At 41.5% G+C, this 25,476-nt stretch overlaps 1 protein-coding gene and 1 long non-coding RNA gene across 8 annotated transcripts in view; one reads left to right on the forward strand and one right to left on the reverse strand.

The window, feature by feature from the left end:
• The window catches only part of SH3D19 (SH3 domain containing 19), an 85,493-nt gene extending 72,240 nt beyond the window's left edge, over positions 1–13,253 (reverse strand). For 2 of the 7 annotated variants that reach the window (XM_064510810.1, XM_064510809.1), the window contains exon 1: positions 13,079–13,251. In XM_064510810.1, the coding sequence (XP_064366880.1) occupies positions 13,079–13,169 (91 nt within the window). In that variant the 5' untranslated portion in view covers positions 13,170–13,251. Of the gene's footprint in view, positions 1–10,976; positions 11,089–13,078 lie in introns of those variants that run through there. The other 5 variants (XM_064510808.1, XM_064510806.1, XM_064510811.1 and 2 more) reach the window with 5 other exon arrangements.
• Positions 13,254–13,424: 171 nt separating this feature from the next.
• Positions 13,425–24,797, forward strand: LOC135328210 (uncharacterized). The gene is made up of 3 exons (XR_010388973.1): positions 13,425–13,474; positions 15,831–15,956; positions 19,913–24,797. It is a non-coding gene; the product is annotated as an uncharacterized LOC135328210 (long non-coding RNA).
• Positions 24,798–25,476: the final 679 nt, after the last annotated feature.

Consider the following 25,476-nt stretch of genomic DNA (forward strand, 5'->3'; position numbering starts at 1 on the left):
ACACTTTTTGATAAACAGGAGCTTTATGACCACAAAATACCTTTCTCTCTAGGTATTTCAGAAATGTTAGCTCTGTTTTTCAAAATCATTTCTCTGAAGTTGCTAGCATTTCCAGTAAAAGGAAATTACCTTTAGAGAATATGGTAGGGCACTATCATTTTCTTCCCAAAACAGACATTTAGCATGCCTGTAGAGACTCTGCCAATTCCTTAAATAGGGCAGCACATCTCAGGGCCTTACATTGGGTCTGTCTGCCACAGGTTGACAATAAATGCTATCTAGTCAGACTAGTGTGGGTAAACTCATGGTTTCTTATCCTTATCTCACGGTTCCTCAGCACCTTATAAACATCCATGCACAGAATTCAAAATCTAAATGTATTCCGTTCTTTCCTTCCTCAGTGATTTCTCCAGCAGCTCTCTCCTGCTTGTGAACCAGCACACGCCCCATGACCAGCTACTGGTCAGAACATGCTCCTTGCCATACTGAGTTTCGCCAAACTTTATGCCTGGAGACCAAAAATATATGCAGAGAAATATTCCTGTCTCAGTGACTAAGCCAAACATGATAAAAGGCTTTCTAAAAATAATACAGCAAGAACTACTTTAAGTTTTCTGCAGGGTGGGTGGCTTGTTTGTTTTGGATTTTTTTCTATTGAATGACAGTTTCCTAAACTTGTGCATTCCTGTCCACACACAGGGATAATTTCAGGCTATGATAGAGGGGGAATATCACTTCCACAATTTAAGCAATTTCCCTCAACCTACCCAATACAAAACCACACGCTGTAGAAACAGCCTTTGTTACATGCCTTTCAGGTAGTCATTTACAATTTTTGCGGAAGGACACCCTTATTACTTTCAAAAGATGGAATCTCCATTTGTGAAATGCTGATCGTATATAAAGAAGATCTCTTTTGGGATGTGAAACGTTTTGCAAATTTCACCTCCCTCCCTCGCACAGCCAACAATCCCCCCCTCCGATTTTGGGGCAATTAAGTGTTTTCTGAACCTGTTCACCCAAAACAATATAGTCTTATTGATGAGATGGCAAACGTCAACAATAAATGTCTTCAGTGTGGTTTAACGTATTATGTACTTGGAAGCTGTAACTTGGCAGTCGTCTCATTAAAGCGTCAAGACATGGATTCACAATAAAGTGCTGAACAGCGATAGCAGCTGAAGAGATTCCCACTTCTGTGACACAGGAAACTAGTTCAGCTTTAAAAACAAACAAACAAAAAAACCTTTTTAGTCACTATTAGATTATTTCATACTGTGGGCCCATCAACAGCAGAGGGGAGACAGCTTCCAAACCTTCATAAATTCATCCAGAATTTAGATATTATGGAGAGTGCATAGGCCTGTATTTTGGGAGGAATTTGGAGAACACAGAAATGAAATGAGACAGAGAGAGAGAAACAAAAATCCGTATTAAAATAACAGATTGTAATACACTCCACCATAAAAAACAGACTCTCTCTAAAAATACAAGAAATATAGCAGGCAATTAACATTTACTTCTCTTAAGATACCACTGAAATACTCAATAGCTTGTTGTTGGACTATTTTGTGGTGTCTTGTCAATATTCATGAGACAGAATCCCAAAACTGTCTACCCAGTACAAATAAACACACCTAACCAGAGAAGACACTTAAGCCTCAAGGATTTTGTGACAAGAACTGATATTCCACAAAAATGTGTTTGAAATTAGCCTATTAACAAAAGATTTTCCCTCAGTGACATTAGTAACTGTGCATGACAGCCACATGGAAATAAAAAATTCTGAGCAAGTTCGTATTTTTCACCACTACCACGGAATGGATTATTCTAAAATTCTTCAGGCCTCTTGCATTTTATTGTAAAACAAAGATTACAGGATCTAGGAATGTCATTAAATAAGAATATCATATTTGAAGGTGGAAAAAAAAGGGGGGGGGATTTGCTTAATGTTGCTGGTATACCAGTAAGTCATTGGAATCTGAGCCTACCTTGATCCATTAGATTTGAACATATGCTCAAAAGCTATGGAGCGCTGGTACAACAAAAGAAGCAGCTAAGCACTTGTCTATCCTTCAAATGCGTCATATTTTACTGCATATTATGTGATAATGAAGAAATATGCACTCAAAACTGATAGTTTTAGATGAGAATCACGTGGCGTTCTGAACACATTTTACTGAGATGCGAGATGAATTTATCCACATCCCATCCCAAAGTAAATGCTAAACATTACCAAATCCTCTCTAAGGTACCTCAGACTTCCTTGTCACTTCCAGCAGCCATCTGTGTACTTCTGTGTCTTTGGGTCCTTGAGGACCATCCTGACCACAAGCCAGGGTGCTCTTTCCACGCTGTGTCGAGCTGCATTCCATTTATGGCGATTTTACCTCATGTAGAAGGTGTGTCCGTACAGTACGTCTGATCACACAGTAGTCACGTCTTGCGCACCAGCATGGTCCATGGGAAAATGAGGATGTGCAGGCCCATCTGATCAGCACTAAATTAGGATCTTAGGACAATATGAGATAGAAAGTTGAAAAAGGAAACGAGTTCACACAGTGGGAGAATGTCAGAAGTCCTGGCTAACCTTTACAAACACCAGAGTGCAGAGGATCACCAAGGGAATTCACAGAGTCCTCAGCGACTATGAAAAGACAGAAACATGCAATTGCTGGAAGCGAGTGCCATGAACTTCTGATCACAGGTCCACTTGCCTAACCAGTGGGGAACATACAGATGTCTTCTCAATCTCCAAAACAGAAGAAAAACAACAATATTTCATAAAAAGGGAAGACAGAAAGAAAAGAGAGATGGATAACAAGGAAATAGCAAGTCAAGAAATACAAACACAGGCCTCGAGATGGCAAAGAAGCAGACAACCCTTCTAGAGCACAAGGCCTTTACACAACCTTGTAAGAACATCATGCATGCTCGGCAAAAACAAATACAGCACACAACACACTGCTTGGTATACTGGTTGTTTAAAAATTGAAAACGTTGAATTCAACGCAAGTTACAAACCACATACACACATTAATCATAATTAAAATACTGCGCTTCTTTGTACATAAAAATAAAAGCTGTATGTCATAATTCTAAGAAATGCTTTACAGACAGCCACCCATATCACAAACATACACCTTTCAGTCTTCACATGCGGCCCCTTACTTCAGGTAAGGGCTGAATGCATCCGTCTCTGAGCTCCTGAGAAATTACAGTGTTTCACAAAGCCTTTTTTTTTTGTCAAAATGTTTAGTATTGTGCTTCCACCTCCTTCCATTCTCTCAAAAAATATACTGTAGAGAAAGCAGCTATTTTAAAAGTAATTTCTTAGCAGCTTTCAGCCTCGACATCAGGTTAATGCACCTATTTTTCAGGCTTCTGTATGCAAAATCCACTCTCACTCTGTTGCTACTCAAGGTGGCACAAAACAGTTCTTCTCCACTGTCCAATGAAAGGCTTTAAAAAACATAGGGTAGCTTTAGATGAACAAGGCAAAGTCATAACCATCCAGAAAGCCTGGGAACAAAGGTTCCCACACCTACCGCAGAACAGCCCAGAGTCTTGCACACCTTGGAGAAATACCTCTCTCTTCCCATGAGCTCCAGATCTCTCCTTTCCCTCATCCTGCTCTTGTGCACACACCAGAAAAGCCTACAGATCTCATCAGAGGCATCCAACCTCTGTAACAACACTAAAAAGCATTTCTGCACTATTGCGATGCCAGGAATACAGTCTCATAATGACACAACTCAATTAAACAGCACTTGATGATTGATTCACCAGTGCCAAACTACTGGACAGGACTCAGAGAAACGAAGAGTGCCTAGTGTCACAGTAGCAGCTACCACGCATTTCCTAGAGCAAGCCTGGTCGGTCCACTGGCATGGAAAAATACATTTCTGTCACCATTAAGTTACACCCATGACTGCTCGATACATGAGGTCTGCAGCACTATCCCATCTCATCACTCAGTGATACATGTCCCCTCTGGTAGGGTCACTTCCAAGCACCGTCTTGACTTGCAGCAGGCACCCCGCTCTTCGCTGAACTTCACTGTTCAGGTTTTAAGGTCGCCAGGCTTTTTTTTTTTTTTTTTAAGACATACTTGCAAAGGTTGCTTTATGAGTTGTGATGAAGTTTACAGTACTTGCCAACAGATTCAACTAGAGCACCTGACACCGCCATTTTCAAAGTACTAGCTAAAATGCTGAGCGTATTTCCAGGTGTTTATGTTCTGTGGCCCCAACATTATCAGGCAACAACATCACAGCACAGGGATCACTCAAAAATTCTCAGAAATTGATTTAACACAGATGTGCACAACCTGTATCAATTTTCAAGTGTAGATCTGTAATATAGAGTGCTCATGTTTTAATGCAAGACAGAGTAAATGATAAATATAAATTTGTCACTTTAAGAAAACAATTCATATTAATTTTAGCTTACTTCCCACAAACAGAAACAAAATGTTAGAGTTGAAGCAGAAAACCCGTATCAAATGGCTTTTTCCATGCATCCAATTTTCCATTTAGAAGAAAAACAGATTGGAAACATACTTCAAGGTAAAACTACAACCCATTTTATTTTTTAAGGAAACATGTACTTGAAAATTTACCTACAGTTTTCAAACAGGGTAAATCACCATGCTCAAAATTATATTAAACAAGAAAAATATATGTAAGAAATTAATCATCGTGATTTAAGAACTAGCAAGCACCTAGTAAAAATACCAACCAGCAAGTAACAGTAGTAATTGATTTTATACACTGTGTAATTAAGCTGTGCCCCTTACTACCATGTAACATTTGAAGATCAAATGTATAAGTGGATTCAGAAAGAAATGAAATTCATGAAAGACAAATCCAATGACAACTATTTAACATGGCACTCCAGATGCAGCCTCCAAGAAGATGCTAAGTCACTAACTGCAGAAGGGAAGGAACTTATCTTGATGTAAAGATTAAATCTTAGGAGAGAGCTCTTGCATATTTTCTGTAAAATTCCAGGAGGCCAATGTAAGAAACAGGTTACTGGGCTAGATGAACCTTTTGTCTGATCCAGTATGACTTTCCTAAGGACTTGAAAATTACAAATTTTTTGCCAAAAGTTTTTTTCTTTTTCCACAATGGGGCACACATGAACCAATACTAGGGCTCTGAATGGCTGTGGTGATACACCCTATTAGTAATCCGTTTTATAGGAGTGCCTATGTTAATCATTTGAGATCTTCAGCATGTTCTGATCTGATCACATTTGTCCAAAAGCTTAAAAAAGCTGATTGAGTGGGTGACTCATACACAAAACAAACGCAACATCCCTTTAAAAAGCTTGGAATAAAAAAAAGTAGGAAAGAGTTTCAAACATAAGATCTGTGGCATTCAGCTTCTACTATGACAGTGTGACATTTTCATAAACTCAGGATCAAAACACAAGCTTTGCTTTCATCCAGCCTTTCAACTCAAAGGGTTAAGGCCCTCTGGATTTGGCCCCACACCCAGCTGTATACAGACACAGAATGCAGGCAGAGATTTGTTTTGTAATGTATGCAAGACATCATAAACCAATTAAGTTCATCTTTAAAGCTCCTCATTTTAAATTACGTCTTGTTAAAAGATCCTGAATTCTCAAGTCAGAATGCCAAACTAATGTTTTTCTAATAAGCTATCCAACCCATACAAAACTCCACTGATGACCACCATCATCTGAACCAGTTAGTATAATACAGCATGACATCAGATAATCAATTTCAAAAATATCAATACCCATAAAAACCCTGTGTCTTTGAAAATTCATACAACCTTGGGGAAAAAAAGGAAGCTTTCTTGGTAAGTGCCATCAGCCACTACCTCTATGCTTTCATGTTTGCTAAAAGCACTCCCTCAAAACTCCTTTTTGTCCTTCACTGCAGGGAAGAATGCTTGCCAAGTGCAAGCCACGGATAAACAGATAATATATTGTCTTCCCAAGTCTGCTGCTGGAATGCTTCGGTAACTTTGGTGTGCGCTGTCTTTCAAGAGAAGAATAAAAATCTTTGCTAGTAGTGAGGGTGATGATTTCACTTCATTTTTCTATGGTTTGAGAAACTAAACAAGCAAGGCAGAACTGCGCTGTAAGAAGGTTAAGAGGGCTGAGCTGCTTTAGTCTGGCAAAGAGAAGGCCAAGGAGCAATGTAATAGCAGCCCACAACTACTTGAAGGGGAGTTAAAAAGATCACAGACACAAACTCTTCTTGGTATTAGCAGACGATACAACAAGCAGCAATGGTCACTACTGTGGCTTGCGAGATTCAGGTTGAACGCAAGGAAAAATTCCCTTTCCAGGAGGCAGTGCAGCACTGCAACAGGTTATTCACAGAGGCTGCAAACCCCGCTCTTTCAGAAGGTTTCCAAGATTCAGCTAGACAAAGCCTTGTCCAGCTTGATCTAATGTTGACAACATTCCTGCTTCAAGCAAAAGGCTGGATTAGGTGACCTCCAGAGGTCCTGCCAGCCAACGCTTCCATGCTCTAGGCAACAAAAATGAAAACAGAGTAAAGAAATTAAACAATGCTATATGTAAATGTAGATAATAAGCATCAAATGAGGACCTCTACATCAAATGGCTTTAAGTGTTATCAAAATAAAAAAAATTCTTTTCTTGTTACGAGATACTTATTAAAACAGCACACTCAGAACTATGTTAACTTTTAATGGAGAGAGGGTTAACTCTGCTTCTCTGTTGTTTCCTTTAAAGCAAGGCTATACTGTCAAAAGTAAATATTAACAAATATGTTTATAAATGTTATTTATCCTCAAACAACCACCACTATGGTAGAAACCTTTTGCGACAAAGTTAAAGACTCATTCTGCCCTTTGCAGTCCATCCCCTTGCTTTATGCAACCACCCTCGTTTCATTATTTGTTACCATCACAGGAAATGATTGCCTGCAACGCGCAGTTAACAGCATGGTCTTTGGACGGTCTTAACTGCACGGATTACACTCTCTGGCTGCAGTCTCAGTGCTCCTTTTGCAATGGTATATTTTTATGCCTTGCTTTAGCTAAAACCTAAGCGACGGAGATCCATTTCATCACACATTAAGTCTTTTTTGTTCTTTTGCCCTTTAACAGGATCACCCTGTTGACTATCAGAAGTTATTTAGTTATTTCCCTTAGAGCAGCATTCACCTGTAGAATAGCGGTTTCTTTGGAAGACCCAACACTCTGCGGCTCAGTCTATACTCTTGCCCAAATAACTGCAAGCAATTTTTTTCTTCACACTGACAGTACACTTGAATTTCAAGATATGTTGATAAACTTTCAAGTAGACTATGTTATTTAACTTGTACAAAAGCTTTAATTAGTATCTTAAATTTACTTCAACAAGCTAGATTCAAAGACCGCTAAAATTAGTGGAAATGTTTGCAATAACTTCAATGGGCTCTGGAAAAGGCCTAGTCAGGTAATCTTTTTAATGCTTACATGATACAATATATTACATGATACAACATATTAGCACCAGTTAATGATTATTACAGAAGAATTATAGATTACTTGTGCTCTTTATATTTTAAATGTTTTACTGTGGTAGTGCCTGAAGCAATTACCAAAACTGAAGCCTTTGCACTAGGCACTGGGAATGCACAAACAAACAAGATAGAGAAGCCCAGGAGAAAGAGGCAAGAGATACCCAGTCGGCAATCAACTCTACCATTTCTTGAACTCCACGATCCAAATGATTTAAAAAAAAAAAAAAAAAAAAAAAAAAAAAGGGCCACCCATAAGGTCTCCTCTCAGGCCTCTTTCAAAGGACTTCTTGTGTGCACATGGACAGACCAGCAGATCATAGGTACACCTTATGAATTTATTCAGGACAGTTGATATGTTCTGTTGGGTTTTTTTCCCTCTGAATATGAGGCAATAAATGGCTATCCTTGCTGTGGACAAGCAGAACAATTTCCAGATGAGCACTGAAGGACACAAGCATGCAGATGGCTAAGTTACCTGTTGAACAATGCTGACTTCTCTGTTCTGTGAGAAGCAGATCTTTCTACTCCTTCTATAGAAGATGTAGTTAAGATTTTGAGAACATATATACTAAAAATAGATCATCTAATTCTCAGAGCCACCTTTCTCCTAATCTCTTTTACTCTCTGCTCTGAAGTCATGTGCACCCTTGGCAAGTGCTAATGCCAAGCTGTTTATGTTATGTTAATGGTGGGATCCAGTGAGCCCTAATGGAGATCACCACTTACTAGTCTCAGGCTTAAGAACTTCAGGAAGAATCTGAAATCATCTGACTCTTTCTTCCTTAAGATCAAGCACATATTTTGCACTGACAAGGGAACAGCTACTGAGCATTCTTGTATCAAATCCTTAACTTATTCAAAAAAAGTCTACAGTGCCTGCAAATTACTGTTCACTGAATTTCACCAGACACACTACACAAACGCACCCCTGTAATTTCTCAGCATGTTGAGCAGTGAAATATTTAACCTTCATTTGTTATACTGGACACAGCTTCTGTTCTCAGCTTCCAAAACAAGTCAGCACAAGTTTGATGTGGGAGTGTAAAGAATTGATCCAGCTCTGAACTAGATCTTGCTCTGGCAAAAAACAGAACACCCAGCCAATAAACCAACCAAAACCAGACAACGTATCAAGCTAATGATTTCACCCATAATCTAAAATTTCCCACCAGAGCTGAGAAAAGGTGCCAGAGAACCATGGCATTTGAAATACTATGGAGAAACAGAAGAATAAGCAGAGAAGTCAGTGTAGCAAAGAGTCACTTGTAAAATTTACAGCCGCTGTGTGGGAACAAACCACAGACAGGCATTTGTGATAAGTAAGAAAGAGCAATATTAAATTAAGTCAAAGCCTTTCCTTGTATTACTGACCATCTGTATTTTTAACTACACATTCAAGTACAAATCACAATAGCTCTTCATTATGAACTCAAATAAATTTCATTATTGACATCTCTATTTGGCTTTTATTTTTTTTTTAATGGTAGGGAACACCTGTCACATCCATAACTGGCTATTCTTCCCCTAGAAATACTGACCAGAATTGAAAGTAAAACAATATAGACACTAAATAGTTTTTTTTTTTAAAAGTGCATTTGAGATAACATCAGAATACTGAGATTATTTCACAGTCCTAATGTGGCAATCCTTTTTTGTCTGAAAGGATGTGCACAGACACGTAACGAATCAATGCAGTTCACAATTAAGATTTACTATACTCAGTACAAGCTTCCCTGCACTTATTTTAGTCAGAACTCAGGAAAAAAGTCAAAATGGGAAAGCACACCAGATCCAGGTCCAAAATTAGACTGGATACAGCCTGCAAGTCTAACAGGAAGAAGAGTTTTTACTTTGTGGGTTTTGTTTTTGTTTTTTTTAGTACCCACACCACTTACTCTGTTAAAAACAAACTAAACAAAACCTCTAAAAATACTAAATAAAAATGCAATAAATATCCAGTGTTCTCAATTCCTTCCTAGAGTAATACTGCATGTGATAGAAATAAGGGACAACAGGGTGGAAATCCATCACATGATTTTACTTATTTATATTGCTGTAAAATAACCTAAAGGCTTCCAACAAGACTGGCTTCCTTTTCCACAGCAGGTGATTAGATGATTCAGTTTAATGAATCTATGCAACTATTTTTATTCTTCTCAGTTTCTAAAGAATAAATCATAGTTTTCCTCCCTATCACTTTGTTCCGTGCTTCCCTGCCCTTTCTCTCCTCCTGATGACTCAGTCTAAAACCCTGATACCACAACAAGCTCTGTAGAAACAGATCCCCTCCGTGGCTTTTGTTGCAAGCTTAGTAGGTACAGACATCCATTCCAACGTAGCGATGCAGAATGTGTTTAAAGAGTAGTTCATATTCAAGCTTTAACAATGAGTGTTAGGAGTTTAGATTTTTGTAGAAGTATCACTACAAATTGATCTGATCCTTCAAGACGTCAACAACATTTTTTGCAGAGAGAAGGCAACAACATATCAATGTTTCAGCAGCGCATAAGCCACTTATTTTATGCCAACTTGTGGCATGACAGCAGCCTAATAGAAAGCCTGGATTTTCCGGAGTCCAGCTTGGGGCTCCAGCAGGTCAAACAGGAAAGGAAGAAGGTTTCCCTGTCTTCTTCTGTGACAATGTGCTGAACTTCACATATTCTCATTAAAAAAAAGTCCGCATTTCAAAAAGGGAGGATCTTTCCATCAGAAGATTCTCAAATTGTTTTATTTGTTATCTTTTCCCAAGTTTTCCAGAACACACTTGTTAAAAAGCTTTCTTGAATTCAGAGAAAACTACCTCACCTTCATGACATGCAGCGGGGCAAAGAGGCAGTCAAACCAGAGGACTGAGCTGTCTATAACAATTACTGCTATGGAGAAGGATGGTCTTGCTCCCATCTCACCCACTCACATCTCCAAGCTCCCTGCTTTACATCAGCTCTGGCACCTGTTTACCACGTCAGCAAGCCTCTTCAGCTCATTAAACCAGCTAAAAAAACTAATCCAGCAAAAAGACACAAACAGATTTCTAACAGCTCAGGCTGCAGCTTCACTCCTGGCTAGCACGGTCCCTGACCTCCCCCCGGCTGCATGTTCTTACTCTTTTCCTTGTGCCAGCTTCAACATCCATCAGATCCCATAGCAAACCACTCCAGAAAGCTCATTTAGCAGAATCCCATCCGTCGAGGTGAACAAGAAAAAGAGCTTTCTGCCGGGCTAGCGCACCTGAACTGGCTGGCGCAGGCTCTAATACGCACTGGGGCCAACGCAAGGGCTCCGGGAGAGACCTGCAGCAGCCACCAAGTACCTCAGCCCAGGCGGCCAGGAAACAACAGCTTTGGTGGCTTTGCTCCCCAACAGGTCAGACCAGCAGCAGCAGCAGCAGCAGCTGCGCTGACATAAGAGGGAGACTGAGATCGCTCCTCCGGCAGCGGCAAACTATTAGATTAGTTTAGCCTACCTCGTCCTACTGTACCTGGAGTGGTACAACTGTGACTAGCTTCAAGGGAAGATACCACTTCTTTGTTTGACGGTCTCCTGTGCTCGGATCCTCCAGTAAAATGCTGCTAGTTACAAGAATCATTGGTATTTATACGTCTGATTATTTGGTAAGTCAAGCCCTTTCAAAGCATTTCTGAACTTTCACCTTTCAACTACCTTCTGCTTTGCATACAAGCCACGCACGGGCAGGACAAAGGTGAGCAACCCTGCGCATACTCACTTTCGCGCTTTGCCATGTTAAGCTGAGCTCTTACGCATGCACCAGAAATCTGATTTGTTCACATTCACTAATAATTTAACAGAATGAAATGCTTAAATTGACCGTGAGCCAAGCTGCACCTACAAAATTTTTTTTAAACCCTGTAAAGATATCCAATAGGTTTATCTGGCACTATTTACATTACCTATTCATCACTACAACCACACATGGCATGCAAAAAATGCATTTATAGACTTGTACACAAAAGTATAGGACAATTGTCAAGTAAGGGAAGGACAGCAAACTCATCCACCTTAAGTGATATTCTTCAACGATGCCTTTAAGAACATCCTGCTTGGAGTCTTTTTGCTCTGTGTTCCACTGTATAATCTTCCATACAGATGCAAATAAGGTGCAACAGCTAAAGCAGAGTGGTAGTCGTTTACACATACTTTACACTAGTAAGGTCACTAATGCAGGGCACATTCTAGAAGGGCGTTGTCAGGTCAAAAAATAATAAAAAAATAAGAGATGGACCCCCTATTATTGATTAGTAGCATTTTATCCAAGATAACCTGCAGGATCAAGAAAGCTAAGATTATATACATATATAAGCTGTAAGACCAAATATAGGTTCTCTACTAATAACAAATTCCAAAGTAAAAACTTTAAAGAATAGTCATAATAAATAGCAGCCCAAACATTCAGCTGCTGTGGAAAATGTAGGAGAACCAACACTCTGTCTTTGCACCCTGCTCTAGACAAGGCAAAATCCTGCGTGCACGCCAAGCCACAATGGTTTCAGTAGGCTCCTGCTAATCCTGCACCTGCCCAGAACAGCCCTGACATGGCCTGGCTCCCTGGAAGTCGCAGGGCCTCTATGCTCCAAGCTTCTCCCCACAGCGAGATCCCTCAAGCTGCTACGCTTTGTCATCTATAAAGGAACGCTCAATTTCTTGTTGCTCAAGCTGAGACAAAACAGGGTTAAGGTTGTATCACAACTACTAAAACCAAGAATATTTGGAATTCAACTTTAAATATGCAGCGCAGCTGACATTTTCCCTGGAAAAAGACTTTCGGAAACCAAGTATTCCTGGAGGGATTCTACGCTGACAGAAGAGGAACATGCCGCATTCACCACCTCAGCGACTGCCCAAAAACTGATCTAAGCAATGTCAATTAACAGTGCTGTCAATTAACAGTGACAACTGAATTACGGGAACACTTTCCATTGCTGGGCCAGGGTCCACTGGATTCCACCATACGAAACAAAAGCTTACTGTGAGCTCCAGGTCTCTAAAGCCGCACCAGTCTACCTTCTCCTGAGGTCCTGTCTCCACGCTTTCCACACACCAGCTCTTGCCTTCCACCTGTCAAGCTCTGCTGTCCTCACCTACAGGACGTTACTAAACGTGGACAGGTTTATAATCGGATGTTCCTCTACGTTGATAGCTACAAGAAAAATCGGTGACGTACTTCATTCCCCGACACGGCCGGCCGCATCTCTGGTGGTCACCGTGTGCCCACGCCAGCGTGAGCCTGGCAAGGAGGACTTGCAAAGCCCACCTCCCCACCTCCTGCAGAAGCGTGCCCCTGGGTCACGGACGCGCACGGGTCGGACCCCGTCCAGGCAGCGCTGACCTGGGCGACTCCTGCAGCATCGCTAACGCGACCCGACCTGTGACAGGAGTCGGGTCGCCGGGACCAGGCCAGAGCTCCACGACGTGCTGGGGCGAGCGGCCCGGCGGCGGGCGACTGAGCCCAGCCTGGCGGCTCCGCGCCTGCCGTCGGGGCCGTCGTGCCCCGGCGCGGCCGCCTCCCTCCCTCCCTCCCGGCCGCCCCGCTCCCCGCCCGGCCCTCACCTGCCGCCGCGCTCAGCGCGCCCCTGCGGTGCCTCCTGCCCCGCTCCCGCGGCTCCTCCTCGTCCTCCTCCAGCCGCCAGGCCTCGGCCATGGGCGAGGGGCGCGGCGGCGGCGCGGGAGCGCGGGCGGGGGGCGCCCTTCAGGCGGCGCCCGCCGCCATGTCGCGCCGCCGCCGCGGAGCCGCGCGCCGCCCCCCCGCCCCGCTCCGCTCCGCGCCGCCGCCCCCGCGGCCCGGCGCGGCACCTGCGCCCCGCCGCCCTGCGCGGAGGGGCCGAGGGGAGCGCGCGACGGCCGCCGTGGCCCTTCCCCGCCCGCCGCCGCGCTCCGGCGTCAGCAGGAAGCCCCGCGGCCGCCGGGCAGCGCCGCCAGAGGGGGCGGAGGAGGCGGCGGGGGGAGGTACCTGGCGGGCGGCCCGGCCCGGCGCGGCGCGGCGCGGGGGGCTCCGCGGGCGGCGGCGGGGCCCGAGGGGCAGCGGCAACGTGAAGGACCTGGGCGCGTTTCACAGCGGCACCTCCAGCTCGGGGGGAGGGGGGGGTTAACCTCAGCTTTCCGGGCCCCAGTTCCTTGTATCTGGAACCGAAGTGACACCGTTTCTTCATGGTGTGGATATCCTAAAACCAAATCGGGGATGTTTTTACAGTTGACCCCATGCTGGGCACCATAAGGAAAAAGTATGAGGAAGTTAAGCTGCGGCGCAGGTGAATAATGTGCAGCGAATAAAGTGTGTGACCGCAAATTGGACCAGGAAGATGCAACAAAATACTGAGTAATCTTAATGCTGAGCAATAGCTGCGCTGACTCACTGAGCACCATCTGCTCTCTGCACTGAATAAATCAGATACACAGCAACAACAACAAAAGTATTTGACCGTGAAACTGAAAAATTTATCACGATACATGAACACAAATAAGTGTCTATGCATTTTTTTAGTGTTTCAACACTTAACTTTACAATCATTGTTCTTTGACAGAGGATTTTTCTCCCTGAAAAGTCTTCTGCTCAAGTGGTATCTTAGTTATACTTCAGAAGGACGTAAGGCTAGGCTTAAAACTGCACGCCCAGTAAGAATATATTACAGACAGACAAGTCAGTCTGCCGCTACAGATACATATTTGCAAAAGCCTTATGTTTCTAGATGATGTCTGCAGGGGTAGATCGGGGCAGACTGCATGTTGGTCGAAGGATCTCACCTCACAAAGTTCAGTGCAAGATCAGCGCGCCTTGTAGTGGACTTAGACTGGCTCCGTAATTCCTCAGCGGTACAGTGCTGCCACAAATACTCCATAGGGCTGTGCTGCAAGGCCTCACCTGCAACGAAAAGCACAGAAAATCAGTTCTATCAAGGAGAGCATGAGGAACCACAGAAAACACCAGAGAGAAACTGCTGGTACGCCTGTGCTAGAGACAAAAGAGACTCCCCAGTGCAAAGCAAGCAGCAAGCACAGTGTTTGTATTCAAGTCCTTTGCTGCGGAGCCAAAATCCAGCACCTGTATTCAGGTCCTAAATTCCAGTAAGCACAAAGAATGACCAGTACCATCCATTTTTCACTTCCTCATGAATATCTCCTTTTTATACTACATGTTTTACTACTAATGGGGGAGGGAAGGGAAGCTTGCCATCACGTAAATTACCGAGATAGGAAAAACCACAAACATAAGATAGACTATAATACAGATTGGAAGGGTCCAGAAAGCTGAATTAAACTTGCTTTTGTTGTTACTGACAACATAGAGGCTTTCAAGCACATAAAATAGGAAAAATATGTTTGGAAAGACCTTAGGCTTAGGAGAAACATGCTGAACAGAGTAGTTCTAACTGTGAGTAAGGAAACCTTCCCCAAAATCCCAACTAATCCAGACAGTATGGAAGGATCACGGGTATTTAACATTGACCATCACGGAGAGTTGCTTTGAGTTCACAGAGCAAGATTAATTCACTGAGACTGCCTCAAAACTCTGTTTTGCAAGCTGTGCAACAGTTAGAGTAGGGCTTCTGGAGCCAAAGCTCCAGACAAAAGCATGGCTACAGGTGAGGGCCTGAAATTATTCCGACAGAGTGGGAAAATGGATAATGAATATATTAAAAACAATCTTCTATATTTTTAATATGGCCGAAGCACAATTAAAAAGACCTGAGGGAAGTCCTACTTACAAAATGAAAGTGCAGTACCTAAATTGTATAATGTGATGAATCTGAGCCAAGAGCTTGGCAGTTTACCAAGGTCAGGCAGCAGGAAATGCTCTCAGGACAGGAACTGAGGTTCAGGACAAGAGATGCCTGGAATTGACAGAGGACAGATTTCTCCAGGAAGGAAGAGATCAAGCTATGATACCATTCGTACACGGACACGAGATTCAGTTGGCAATAACCAGCATACTGTAAAGGAGCACTACTGGAAACAAGTAAAAATCTCCAGTATTTAAACAAAATTTAAATGGAAGACAGTGGCACATGAAATATCTGAATTGTATTTCTGAAAGATGAGATATAAACCTACTTTGTTCTTACATTTATTACAAAAACCATGCAGTAATGCATATTGCCTCCTAAAGGAGGTTGCTCACCAGTAGCTGGAGTTCTTCAGGATACACTGTCCAGAGGTATAGCCACGCTGCCTGTGTACGTGTCCCACCAGCATTCAAGCTTAGAGACCTTTTTTGGCTTTAAAAGCCTGCAGAACAAGTGTATAGAGGGTAATATAAAGGAATGTGTAGGATAGTATATATTCACATACTCTTCACTTCTCTTAGCTGCAGGATCCTACTCATATGCAAGGACTCCACGGGAGCAGAGGTGGAGGGGGGACGTCTAGAACTCCACTTCTGAGAAGTTACGTTTTTCTAGTGAGCGCCTGTCCAGACGCACCCATCCATGCTGTAAGTGCCTGTGAGCTGTGCCTCACTTTTAATTTATGTCGGTATTTTCAGACGATCAACAACTTTAGGATTGCTCTGTCAAAGACAGCATCACAACTCTGGTGTGATGCTTGACATAGGTGCGCAAATAATGGAGGTGTCCAAGTGTAAGTATGTGTTAACAAGTCGGCAGGAGATAAATCGTCGTCCGAAGGAGTGCTCGAAGTGCTTCATCTGGGTAGGCAGTTTCCAGGGGGAAGAGTGCTCTGGTTTCAGGTCTTTCGACAAGTAACAAAACCAGCTGTTGAAATAATCAAAACAGCCACATTTGCTGGCTGGTCTAATAACAGCCTAGGCCAGACAGAGTAATTTGTAATAATTTGGCTCTGATCAGAACAAAAAAAGGTTCAGCTGGGTTGTGGTATCCAGGGGAAGAAGGAAACAAAGAGGAGGAGGGGAATGGACCCAACAGTTTGAAGTGTAGCAGAAATTAAAGCCATGCAGCAAATTCTCTCTAGGAAGTCAAGAAACAAAGCTCCTCTTTCAGTTTTCAGCAAATAAAACAAAGAGAAATTATCAAAAAAGAATGAAAATAAAAAGAGAAGGAGAAATACACATGGAAGAAAGTTCAAAAAGTAAAAATAAAAGGCAGAGCACTAGCCCTAGTCTCAGGTAGTTGAGAGGAACAGATCAGCATATGATGTGTGCTGCCGTGAAGCCCTGTATGACATACAATATATTTGTGTCTTACAAGTAGGTCGAAGGCAAAATAATCTTGCACTGTAGTACTGCAGTGAGTATCTCTGCGTATGTGTGCACAGGAATAAACCGATTGTGTACATTTTCATAGCTGCACTTCTCCAAGAAAACACATTTTAATGCCTCAGAAAGTCTGTAATTTAGTTGTTAGAATCTGGAAATTTCTCACTGAGGTTCTACTCTGTCATATTTATCTTTGCTGTAATGTACATACTTGGAATTTCACAATGGTAGAGTAAAAGAAGGAAGCAAATGGTAAATGGGTCTTTGTACTCTCTGCTGAACATTTACAATTGGTTGCCTTGGCAGTTACAATTTTTTACGTATTTTGTTCTGATTTGCATCCCTGGAATTGCCACTTTGTTTTGGCCCTGCAAAAAGATACTGTTTTTCAACAAAAAATATCATCTCTAAAGAACTGCTTAATTGAAGTCACCCATGTAGCCTCAATGTCTATTCAAGTTCTGCAACACAGCCGAAGCCTGGAATGAATGTAGCAGTGCTTGGCCAGGATACAGGAGTCCCAGACCACAAAAGAATGGAGACAAAGGATTTTTAAAAAATGTGAGGGATGCAAAAAGACTGTTTTCAAAAGGGAAAATGTAGCCTTTGGACACAACAACATTATTTTTATTCTGAGTAAAAATAACAAGGATCTCGTTCAATAGACTGACTGACATAGGCAGTATGGCCAGTATAGTAAACTGACGCTGCCAAGGGCCAAGATCTGACAATGTGATCTCCATTTGTGTTCAGCAGATCCAGTGGGCTTTAGTGTGGCTGGAAAATGGCATATCACAAGCCTGCAGGCTTCTTGAAATGTCTCCAGCTAAATGTGGCTTCCCTTGCGTTGTTGCAACTGCTTGTGGCTCTCATCACATCAGCATGATGAGAGTCTACAGGTAGATGGTTTTGTGATAAGTGAAGATGATTAAGTTAGAAGAGTACTGATTTCCTTGAATAAGGACCTTTCCTCTTGAAACAGCAGGAAATTATCTTTACTCAAAACTAGCAATTTTGAAACTGTCCTCAAGAAAGGAGGATCTCTGCATCTAAGGAAAAAATCCAGTAATTTCAAAAAACCGAACAGTATAGTGCAATTTGCCAAAAAATATGGCTGCCATGTGGGCAAAACCTGTTCAGAGAGGCATTTTTCTATTTGTCAGTTTTTAGATTAGTTTTACTAATGATTTTGGTTATTTTTGTGGCTTTCTGACTTTGGTGGACAACAGGGCCCTTTCCTGTCCTGTCTTGTTATATAATAAAGATCTCTTAACATTGTTTTTCTCTGTTATTAATTATCACTCACTGGGTAATAAATATATCTGCTTCTACTGCCTTCATGATTAAAGGAAGACAGGTCGAAAAAAAATCTGAGGAAATACGGAAGCAAAAAGAGCTGGTTCAGAGGTGAATGCTTCTTAGAAAGAGAAGCTGTCATGACCAAGTTGTTGATAGGTTGTGTGAGTCCTGAAGTGTTAATATTTACTGTATAAGCACAGATTATCAGTAGACAGTGTTGATATTGTGCAAAGTGGGCTGGAAACACCATGATGGAAGAAGTGTTATCGCGCTGGACACATGTGAGTGTAATACCTAGGAACAGACAATGCTAGCCCCAGGATGAGAGTCCAGCTTTTCTGCTGCAGTTTGTGCTTCAGTGCAAAAGGCTGACAAGGAAAAACTTATGAAAGATAGCAAACAGAGTCCAAAAGAATTCTCAAAAGGTGAAACAGGGAGTTATAAATTGGTCGGTCTCTTGCAGTAGGCTTGTAAGCTTCCCACAGTTCTTAAATTGGTTATATTTGATTTGCTAATGGTTTTGCTTTCTTCTGCTCTGCTGCCATGAAATGCAGGCAAAGTGCTTTTCACTGGATACTTATACAACATGCACATGGGTAATCTTCACAGTTTAATTCAGAATTTGCAGTCTCCTTTTTTGTTCCACTGTACCACCTGTGAGCAGTCAGGTACTCCGTTGTACTTTCCTTGTGCTGAACACTGCCACAATTCACACTTACCAAAAATGTTCACAAGAGAATGTTAAAATTCAGCAATAGGAGAGTTCTGCAATTAAATAATTGTAGGATAATTACTTATTTGTGAGTTCAGCGCTGAGCAGTTTAATGTTAATGAACTCATAATAGTCTAGTTACGCTGATGTGTGTTTGGTCATGGAAAAATATTTTTCTAGTGTGGAAGTTTTTCAAAAATTCAAAGTAGACTATAACAAATAGAATATTGCAGGTTTCCAAATTCTAAAAAAAATTATTTTGATCTGTTACAGACATTATCTTTCAGTCACACATTCAGCAACACTCAGCTTCTTAAAACAATTTGTTTTTAATAAAAGCTGATGAGTAGAAAAACAGTTTGATAGCTTTGATTGAGTACTTGACTAGGACCCTTGACAAAATGTTGGATGACATCCACTCACTTTAAGCCAGCCAGCCAAACGCGATGCAAGATATAGCAATGTTTCTCAGACATTTATTTTTCAATTAATCTGACAAGACTGAAGGACCTGCATAGATCAGTAACAATTAAGAGGGAAAAAAATCCTACATGATAGTATCGGTCCTGTCTTTTTCAGTTTTACACCACCTCCTTTAATCACCAAATGTCAGTAGACCAGATGATTGCAAAAGTCTTCATCATCAGAGCCTTCACATTGGCTTTAAAGAGGCTTCCATCAACTGTGGGTTTTAAGCATTTCTCACTCTTGACTGCAAGACTGTATTTTGTTAGGCTTTAGGAGTTCTGCACTGCAGTTACATGTACTTATATAATTGTAGTTTCTAAGTTGACAGCTCTTGAATAATCAAGGTAATATCTATAATATTTAAAGAGATAAAAAATAGAGTTGCATAACTTTTGTTTTCCCGACTACCTGAAAAAGTTTCATGTTACTCATATGTTGCTACTATCAAGCAACCTGGTACTTTTATTGTCAATGACAGACCTCTTGCTAAACCCATTGATGTTGAGTTTTGTTAGCAACATAGCCCAACAATGGAGACCCTCTCTGATTTTTTTGCATCCTTATTACTTTGTATACACATACACACATTCACTGGATTCAGAATTCTTTTCCATATTCACCAAGTATAATCACAGGACTGTTTAATTTGAAAGAAAACAAATAATATGATAAAAAATTACAAAATTAAACTTTATAATGTGATGGCACAACAGTAACCAAATTTCCTTTGTTTTAGTTACGTAAGTGGAAGCCAAATATCTGCCAAAATGTCTGGAGCTGCCAATGAGGTCTGGATTGAGGAAGGTTAAAAGGATTTTTGCAAGATGCTATTGGGAAAATCCTGTGTTCCATGGACAGTTTCTTGCAGAAGACTCACATCTTGCAGGAAAGCTTTGCTCTAAGCAGTTGTTGAGACAGAGCTGTACACAACAGATAGATGAAAACTGAAGCAGCTCATATGTTCCCTAAGGTGTGATTTTCAGCCTTTTAAGACTTCCACCTTCTCTTCTGTCACATTCCATGACACCATAGTCTCTCCTACTCTTCCCCAATATATACATACCATAACTCTTCTAGCCTGCCCCAAACCTCTGCCTTTCTCGGACTATAGCTACTCATACTGTTTATTCTTCTCCACAGAAAAAAAATGCACTCCTTCCTCCAAGAGAAATGGCTCATTCAGCCCAAATTTTATAGCCCAGATTCCGGCAAAGGCTCCTTACACCTTTTAGTTTTTGTCTTTCTAGCTATCATGTCCAGAGCTCTGCACTTCAGTTGCCACTAGAGTCTTTCTGTCAGTCCTTGTGTGTCCAATTCTGAGGATTTTCAGCATAAGTATCTCTCGCTCCTTCTCTCTTGTTGCCCCCCACCTTCCAAAAAAGGGCAAGGAGAGTGGTAGGATGGAGGAGAAGATGGCTGCTGCGCAACCAGCCAGCTCCCAGGCCATGTTCACGTCACAGCTTTTGGCCTGCTTTTTTCATCTTCACTAGCTCAAAGGAAATGCCATATTCTTCAAGGGGCTGCAAACCAGAAAGCTTTGGGAGTGTGGAAAGCGTGAAGGGCAGAGATAAACCTGGGCAGAACTTCTGGGTTTTTTACACCTTGGTAGGAGGTATGGGCTACTCCTCCTCTCCTCAGATGAAGGGCCTCGCTCTAGTTTACGTGAGTTTCTGGTGGTTCCAAGAACATGGAGTAGCATCTGGGAACTGGCAGGGCAAAAAGGATTCCAGACACATTTACCTGTGCTGTCTGTGCTCTTTCTTGATGTTCCCATTGGCTAGTTAAATTGTCTTTATGGGCAAAATCTGCTAACTGATCATCACAAATTAACTTCACCAGTTCAGGATCTGTTTCACAGAAAATAAATCATTTAGGTGTAATGTGAACTCCCCTTCTCCCAATACTGTCTAAAAGTCAGAAGCAGCTTAAAGGAGCTCTACAGCATTCAATTCCAGACCCATAAGAGCTCAGTGGTCCGGAAAATAAGGAAGAGAGTGTCAGAATCAGTTCTTGGGATGTCTTCACAAAGCCTGTGCATTCAGAGTTGTGCTGGAGCCTGGAACAAGCTCTCGGTCCTGAAGCAGCTCTCTCAGAGACTGCTTTATTCCACAAAACAGCCCAGAGCCTGGAGTATGCAACTGGCTTCACACATAGCATCTTCTTCCTCCAGGGTGTGAGTTCTGTGTTGTATCTCCTAGAGTCAACTGGGCGATCAGCAACAAGCCTGAGACTCCAGGCCAGTCTAGCTCAGCTGTGATTCACAAATGACTGCATCTTCACCAGGATACGTCACTACAACTTCAGGGAGCATGTCCTACAGTGAGGTGAACCATTCTGTGATTCTTCCTCAAGGAATATTAGAAAAAAACATCTATCTATGAGGGGAATGGAAGAGAGGCACTGGAAGAAACCACTTAGTGTTTAATAGCTTAGCTTATATCCTGACTGCAAGATAAGCAGTTATATTCACACTAAAAGCTTCACCTAGGCCTTCACTTATAGCCTTTGGGTCCAAGCAAGATAGTCAGGGTTATATACTCTGTGAAACTCAAGAGATTTTCATCTGTGGATGAGCAGAGGATTTAGGGACAAAATTGTGAGCTGAATTTACACTGCAGCAAACATGCCTTCAGGGCTGCAACACAGCCTTTACACTCTACAAATCCACAGATCTGGTCATGCCCCAAATTTGTAGCTGGACTACAATTTCAGACTTCTTTGGAGCTGAGGAAAGTGAATCAGATGTCCTGATTTAATTAAAGACATAATTAAAAGACAATATTTGATCCAGAATTCACTGTGAAATCTACAGTAAACCTCCTTTGGCCCAGGCTGGAGGGGTGCATATAAAGGAGGTGGGTTTGAGTCACTCTTCTGTCTTGCGTTTCATCTGTGCCGCAACATATGGAACTTCCTGCTGTTGATAGCTGTAGCACACACAATTACTATTGGCAAAACAATGATTTAAGAGTGAGAAAGGGATGCAAAAATTTGCGAGAGGAGAATGTAAAATATGCAGATAAAACCTTCGTCCCACCTCACACAATTATAACAGCTGTAACTTTCCGAGGGGATTAATACGGGTTTATCAGCCAGTCCCAGGGCAAGATATTAGAAAAGTTTATAGCGAAAGGAAAACAAATACTGAGGAGATGTTCTGGAGTAAATTGTCTCTCATTTTACTCTGAAGCTTACACTGGCTGAATGTTGATATACTGCTGCAGCACCAGAGCTCATCATTCTCTGGATTAGCACTAAAGAAAATGCATTAGTTTGACAGTTATGGTAAATGAGCCTTGATTTTTTTCTTTTTTATTCATGGCTCGTTAGGTGTGCAGGTCACGTTCCAGCCTCATTAGTGAATGGTGGCAACTTAAGTCTAGTTATTAATTCTCCAGCTTGCAAATTGTTAGCAACTAAAGCCCACTAATATTGACATAATGTTGGCTGAACCAGAGATTTCTGAGTCTAGCAGGACTTTTATTTTCATTTCTTGATGAAAAATGTGTTGTCAAATAAAAACATAACTGTTTAGAACTAGACAGGTTCACATGGGCTGGCATTACACCTGGTGTGTTAACAACTGGCAAAAATGACATTGCTTGAATGTTTCCATTTTGATTATTTTTTTGGTAATTGTTCAAGACTTTTGAAATTTTACAGGCCTGATTTTTCCCTGGAGAGCTTAAAAATTAATTTAGTGAGCCAAAACACTTAAAAAACACTTCCTTTTCTCCCCAGGAGGTGAATTTTTGCCTGAGTGCAATGGTCCTTGGTAACTTAAAACAGCATATCTTGTATTAGCAAGATTTAATCTCCATCTTATTTACTCCTAAATAGTCCAACAGTCTTAGTCTTCTCCTGGCATAAGTCACCTATTCATTCTGTACGGTTACTAGTGCAAAACTTTCAGGGGACAATTATAAACATTCACAATTTATTCATGTTTGATAGAAATGAGATTAATAGAGAGCATGAGCAATGGAAAATCATCGCTGTTAAGACATTTCTAATGTGTCCATGACCACAATACCCCAGCATGTTACTGAAGTTAACTGAGGCATAATTCAACTTATGCACTATTTTCTTCCTTCTAATTACGATAGCACAGCTTTGCTTGTGTCACACAAGTGTGTGTTTATACATGCATGATCATTCCTGTTTCCTACAGGAATAAGCTAAGATTGATTTCTGACCCTAGTAATATAATGAAAGTCCATAACTAGACAAAGTAAAACATGATGTTACATGACAGAAGAGCATCCATTGTCTCCTACTAAAATGTAAAGAGAGATTTAGTACCTCATTTTGCAGTCTATTCATTACACATCTTTTTTTTTATTGTAAAATTTGACCTCCCCTTTGCAAAACTCCTGTAAAATTAACCCTGTGGCTTACCTTCCAATTTAAAATTAAATTCTTGGGAAATCCAGTGAAACAATTCTCAGGCTATGCATGGTTACACGTTGCTTTTCTTGCTGTGACTCTACTCTGAACTGTTGAGCTGAAGGTATATTGAAATGTCAGCATGCTGCTTGCCTATAAATAAAGAACAGGCATGTAGAGTGAGTGGTGTCAAGAGAGAAATGACAAATCATGTGCACATATAACCCTGTACTTCCTGTGTTTATCCCCCATCCAGCTATCCAATATTGAAATATAATTTGTGCAGTGTGATCTGAATCATATTCAAAGGATGGGCAATTTTATTACCATTCATCCTTCTCAGGATCACTTTTAACAGCATGTGTAGCTGAACTTTCCAAGACATAATCTTTTTCTGTGAGAAGTGTTATCTGAATACAAACAGTGGGTCAAGAAGAAATTGGAGAGCCAGAAGTTCATAGTGCTCCCGAGAAGGAGAACTGGACAGATTCTACTGAACCAAGTAAAAATTTTTACAAACTGTGTCCATTGGACTTAATCTCTCATTTGTCCAATGTCTTGTTTCCAGAGTCTGTCACTTGAATCTTTTTGTATTGAAAATATTCACTAAAAGGCCATTCACTACTCACAGTACCTCTGTCTTCAGTCAGTCTGGCTCATATACACATGCTACGTGAAACCATATTTCATGCAGGAGATTCTTAGGCTCCCGAAAGTATAACTTTTTCAGGGCTAATAACAAGGACAATGACAGGAGAAATGGTAGAACAGGAAACCAGCCAGAGGTACTGTCTCTTAGGACTTTTCACAGGTGAGGGGCTGTGACATGATCACCAACAAGGACAAGCAGTTCTGCAGAACAGCAACAGGGAGGTGGAAGCGGGAGAGCAGAAGAGTGTGGGTAGCAGTAGAAAAAGGAGAATCAGGAAAAAATTGCTACCTTCTATTTTATTTATGGCTCTTAAAGGCCCCAAATGCCCCCACATCATTAATACCTTAACCCAGGGAATTAAAAGAATAGAAGGAGAAACAGAGATTTTTGTTATCGTTTATTTCACAGAAATTCTGGCCTTATATCTGATATCACAGTTCTTACGTTTGTGCTGTCATTTTTCATGTACTTAGCTTTTTGCAATGTATTTCAACTATACATTTGATGAATTCTTCATTTTCCTCTCTTAAAAAGTTGTGTTTATGTATTTATTCTTTGTATAATAAACATTCCTGTGCATTTAGGATGATCTCATATGGTCCACTCTGATGCAGACTCTGATCAGGAGTAAGTTGCTTAGGTCTCACCAGGGTCTCAGATGTCATGTCTTCTGCCTTTCTCCTGGTTTCTCATGGTGCAAATTCACTGATGAACTGGAACAGTGATGATAGAGCTGGGTCAGCACACTGCTTCCTGGTAAGCGGACCTCATAAAAATCACTTAAGACATCTCAACAAAGTGAAGTAATTCCTGTGCACAATAAATATCATCACATGTGCTCTAGCCGCTTTATGCCAGTTAAAACATTTGGAGTGTTCTGCAACTGGTGGAGTCCTTGCCGGAGGCTGTGTAAAGACAGTATAAAAGCTGTTTCTTCAAGGGCCTCTTGCAAAACATGGCAGATGGAAGCTGTCAGAGCCAGAACTTCAGCACCCAGTCTGGCAGAGACTGTTGTTACGTTGGGGGCCAGTTCAGACATCAGAGCAGCCCAGAATCAGAAGACTACAAAGATAGTTTAAAGCTAGTCTTGCCTATCCTCCCCTAGGTCTGTGAAATCAGTCCTCCTGCTTCTGCAAGTGCAGTATAAAAATTCTCTTGTAGTCTTTTGGCTGCTGCATTCTTCACTTAATTTGGCAGGCTCCCTTCTACATCAAGATTGGGTTTCCCCATTTAGAAAACAGCAAAAACAAGAATGCTTTCCC

Source organism: Dromaius novaehollandiae, chromosome 4, assembly GCF_036370855.1.
Source record: "Dromaius novaehollandiae isolate bDroNov1 chromosome 4, bDroNov1.hap1, whole genome shotgun sequence".
Taxonomy (NCBI): Eukaryota; Metazoa; Chordata; class Aves; order Casuariiformes; family Dromaiidae; genus Dromaius; species Dromaius novaehollandiae.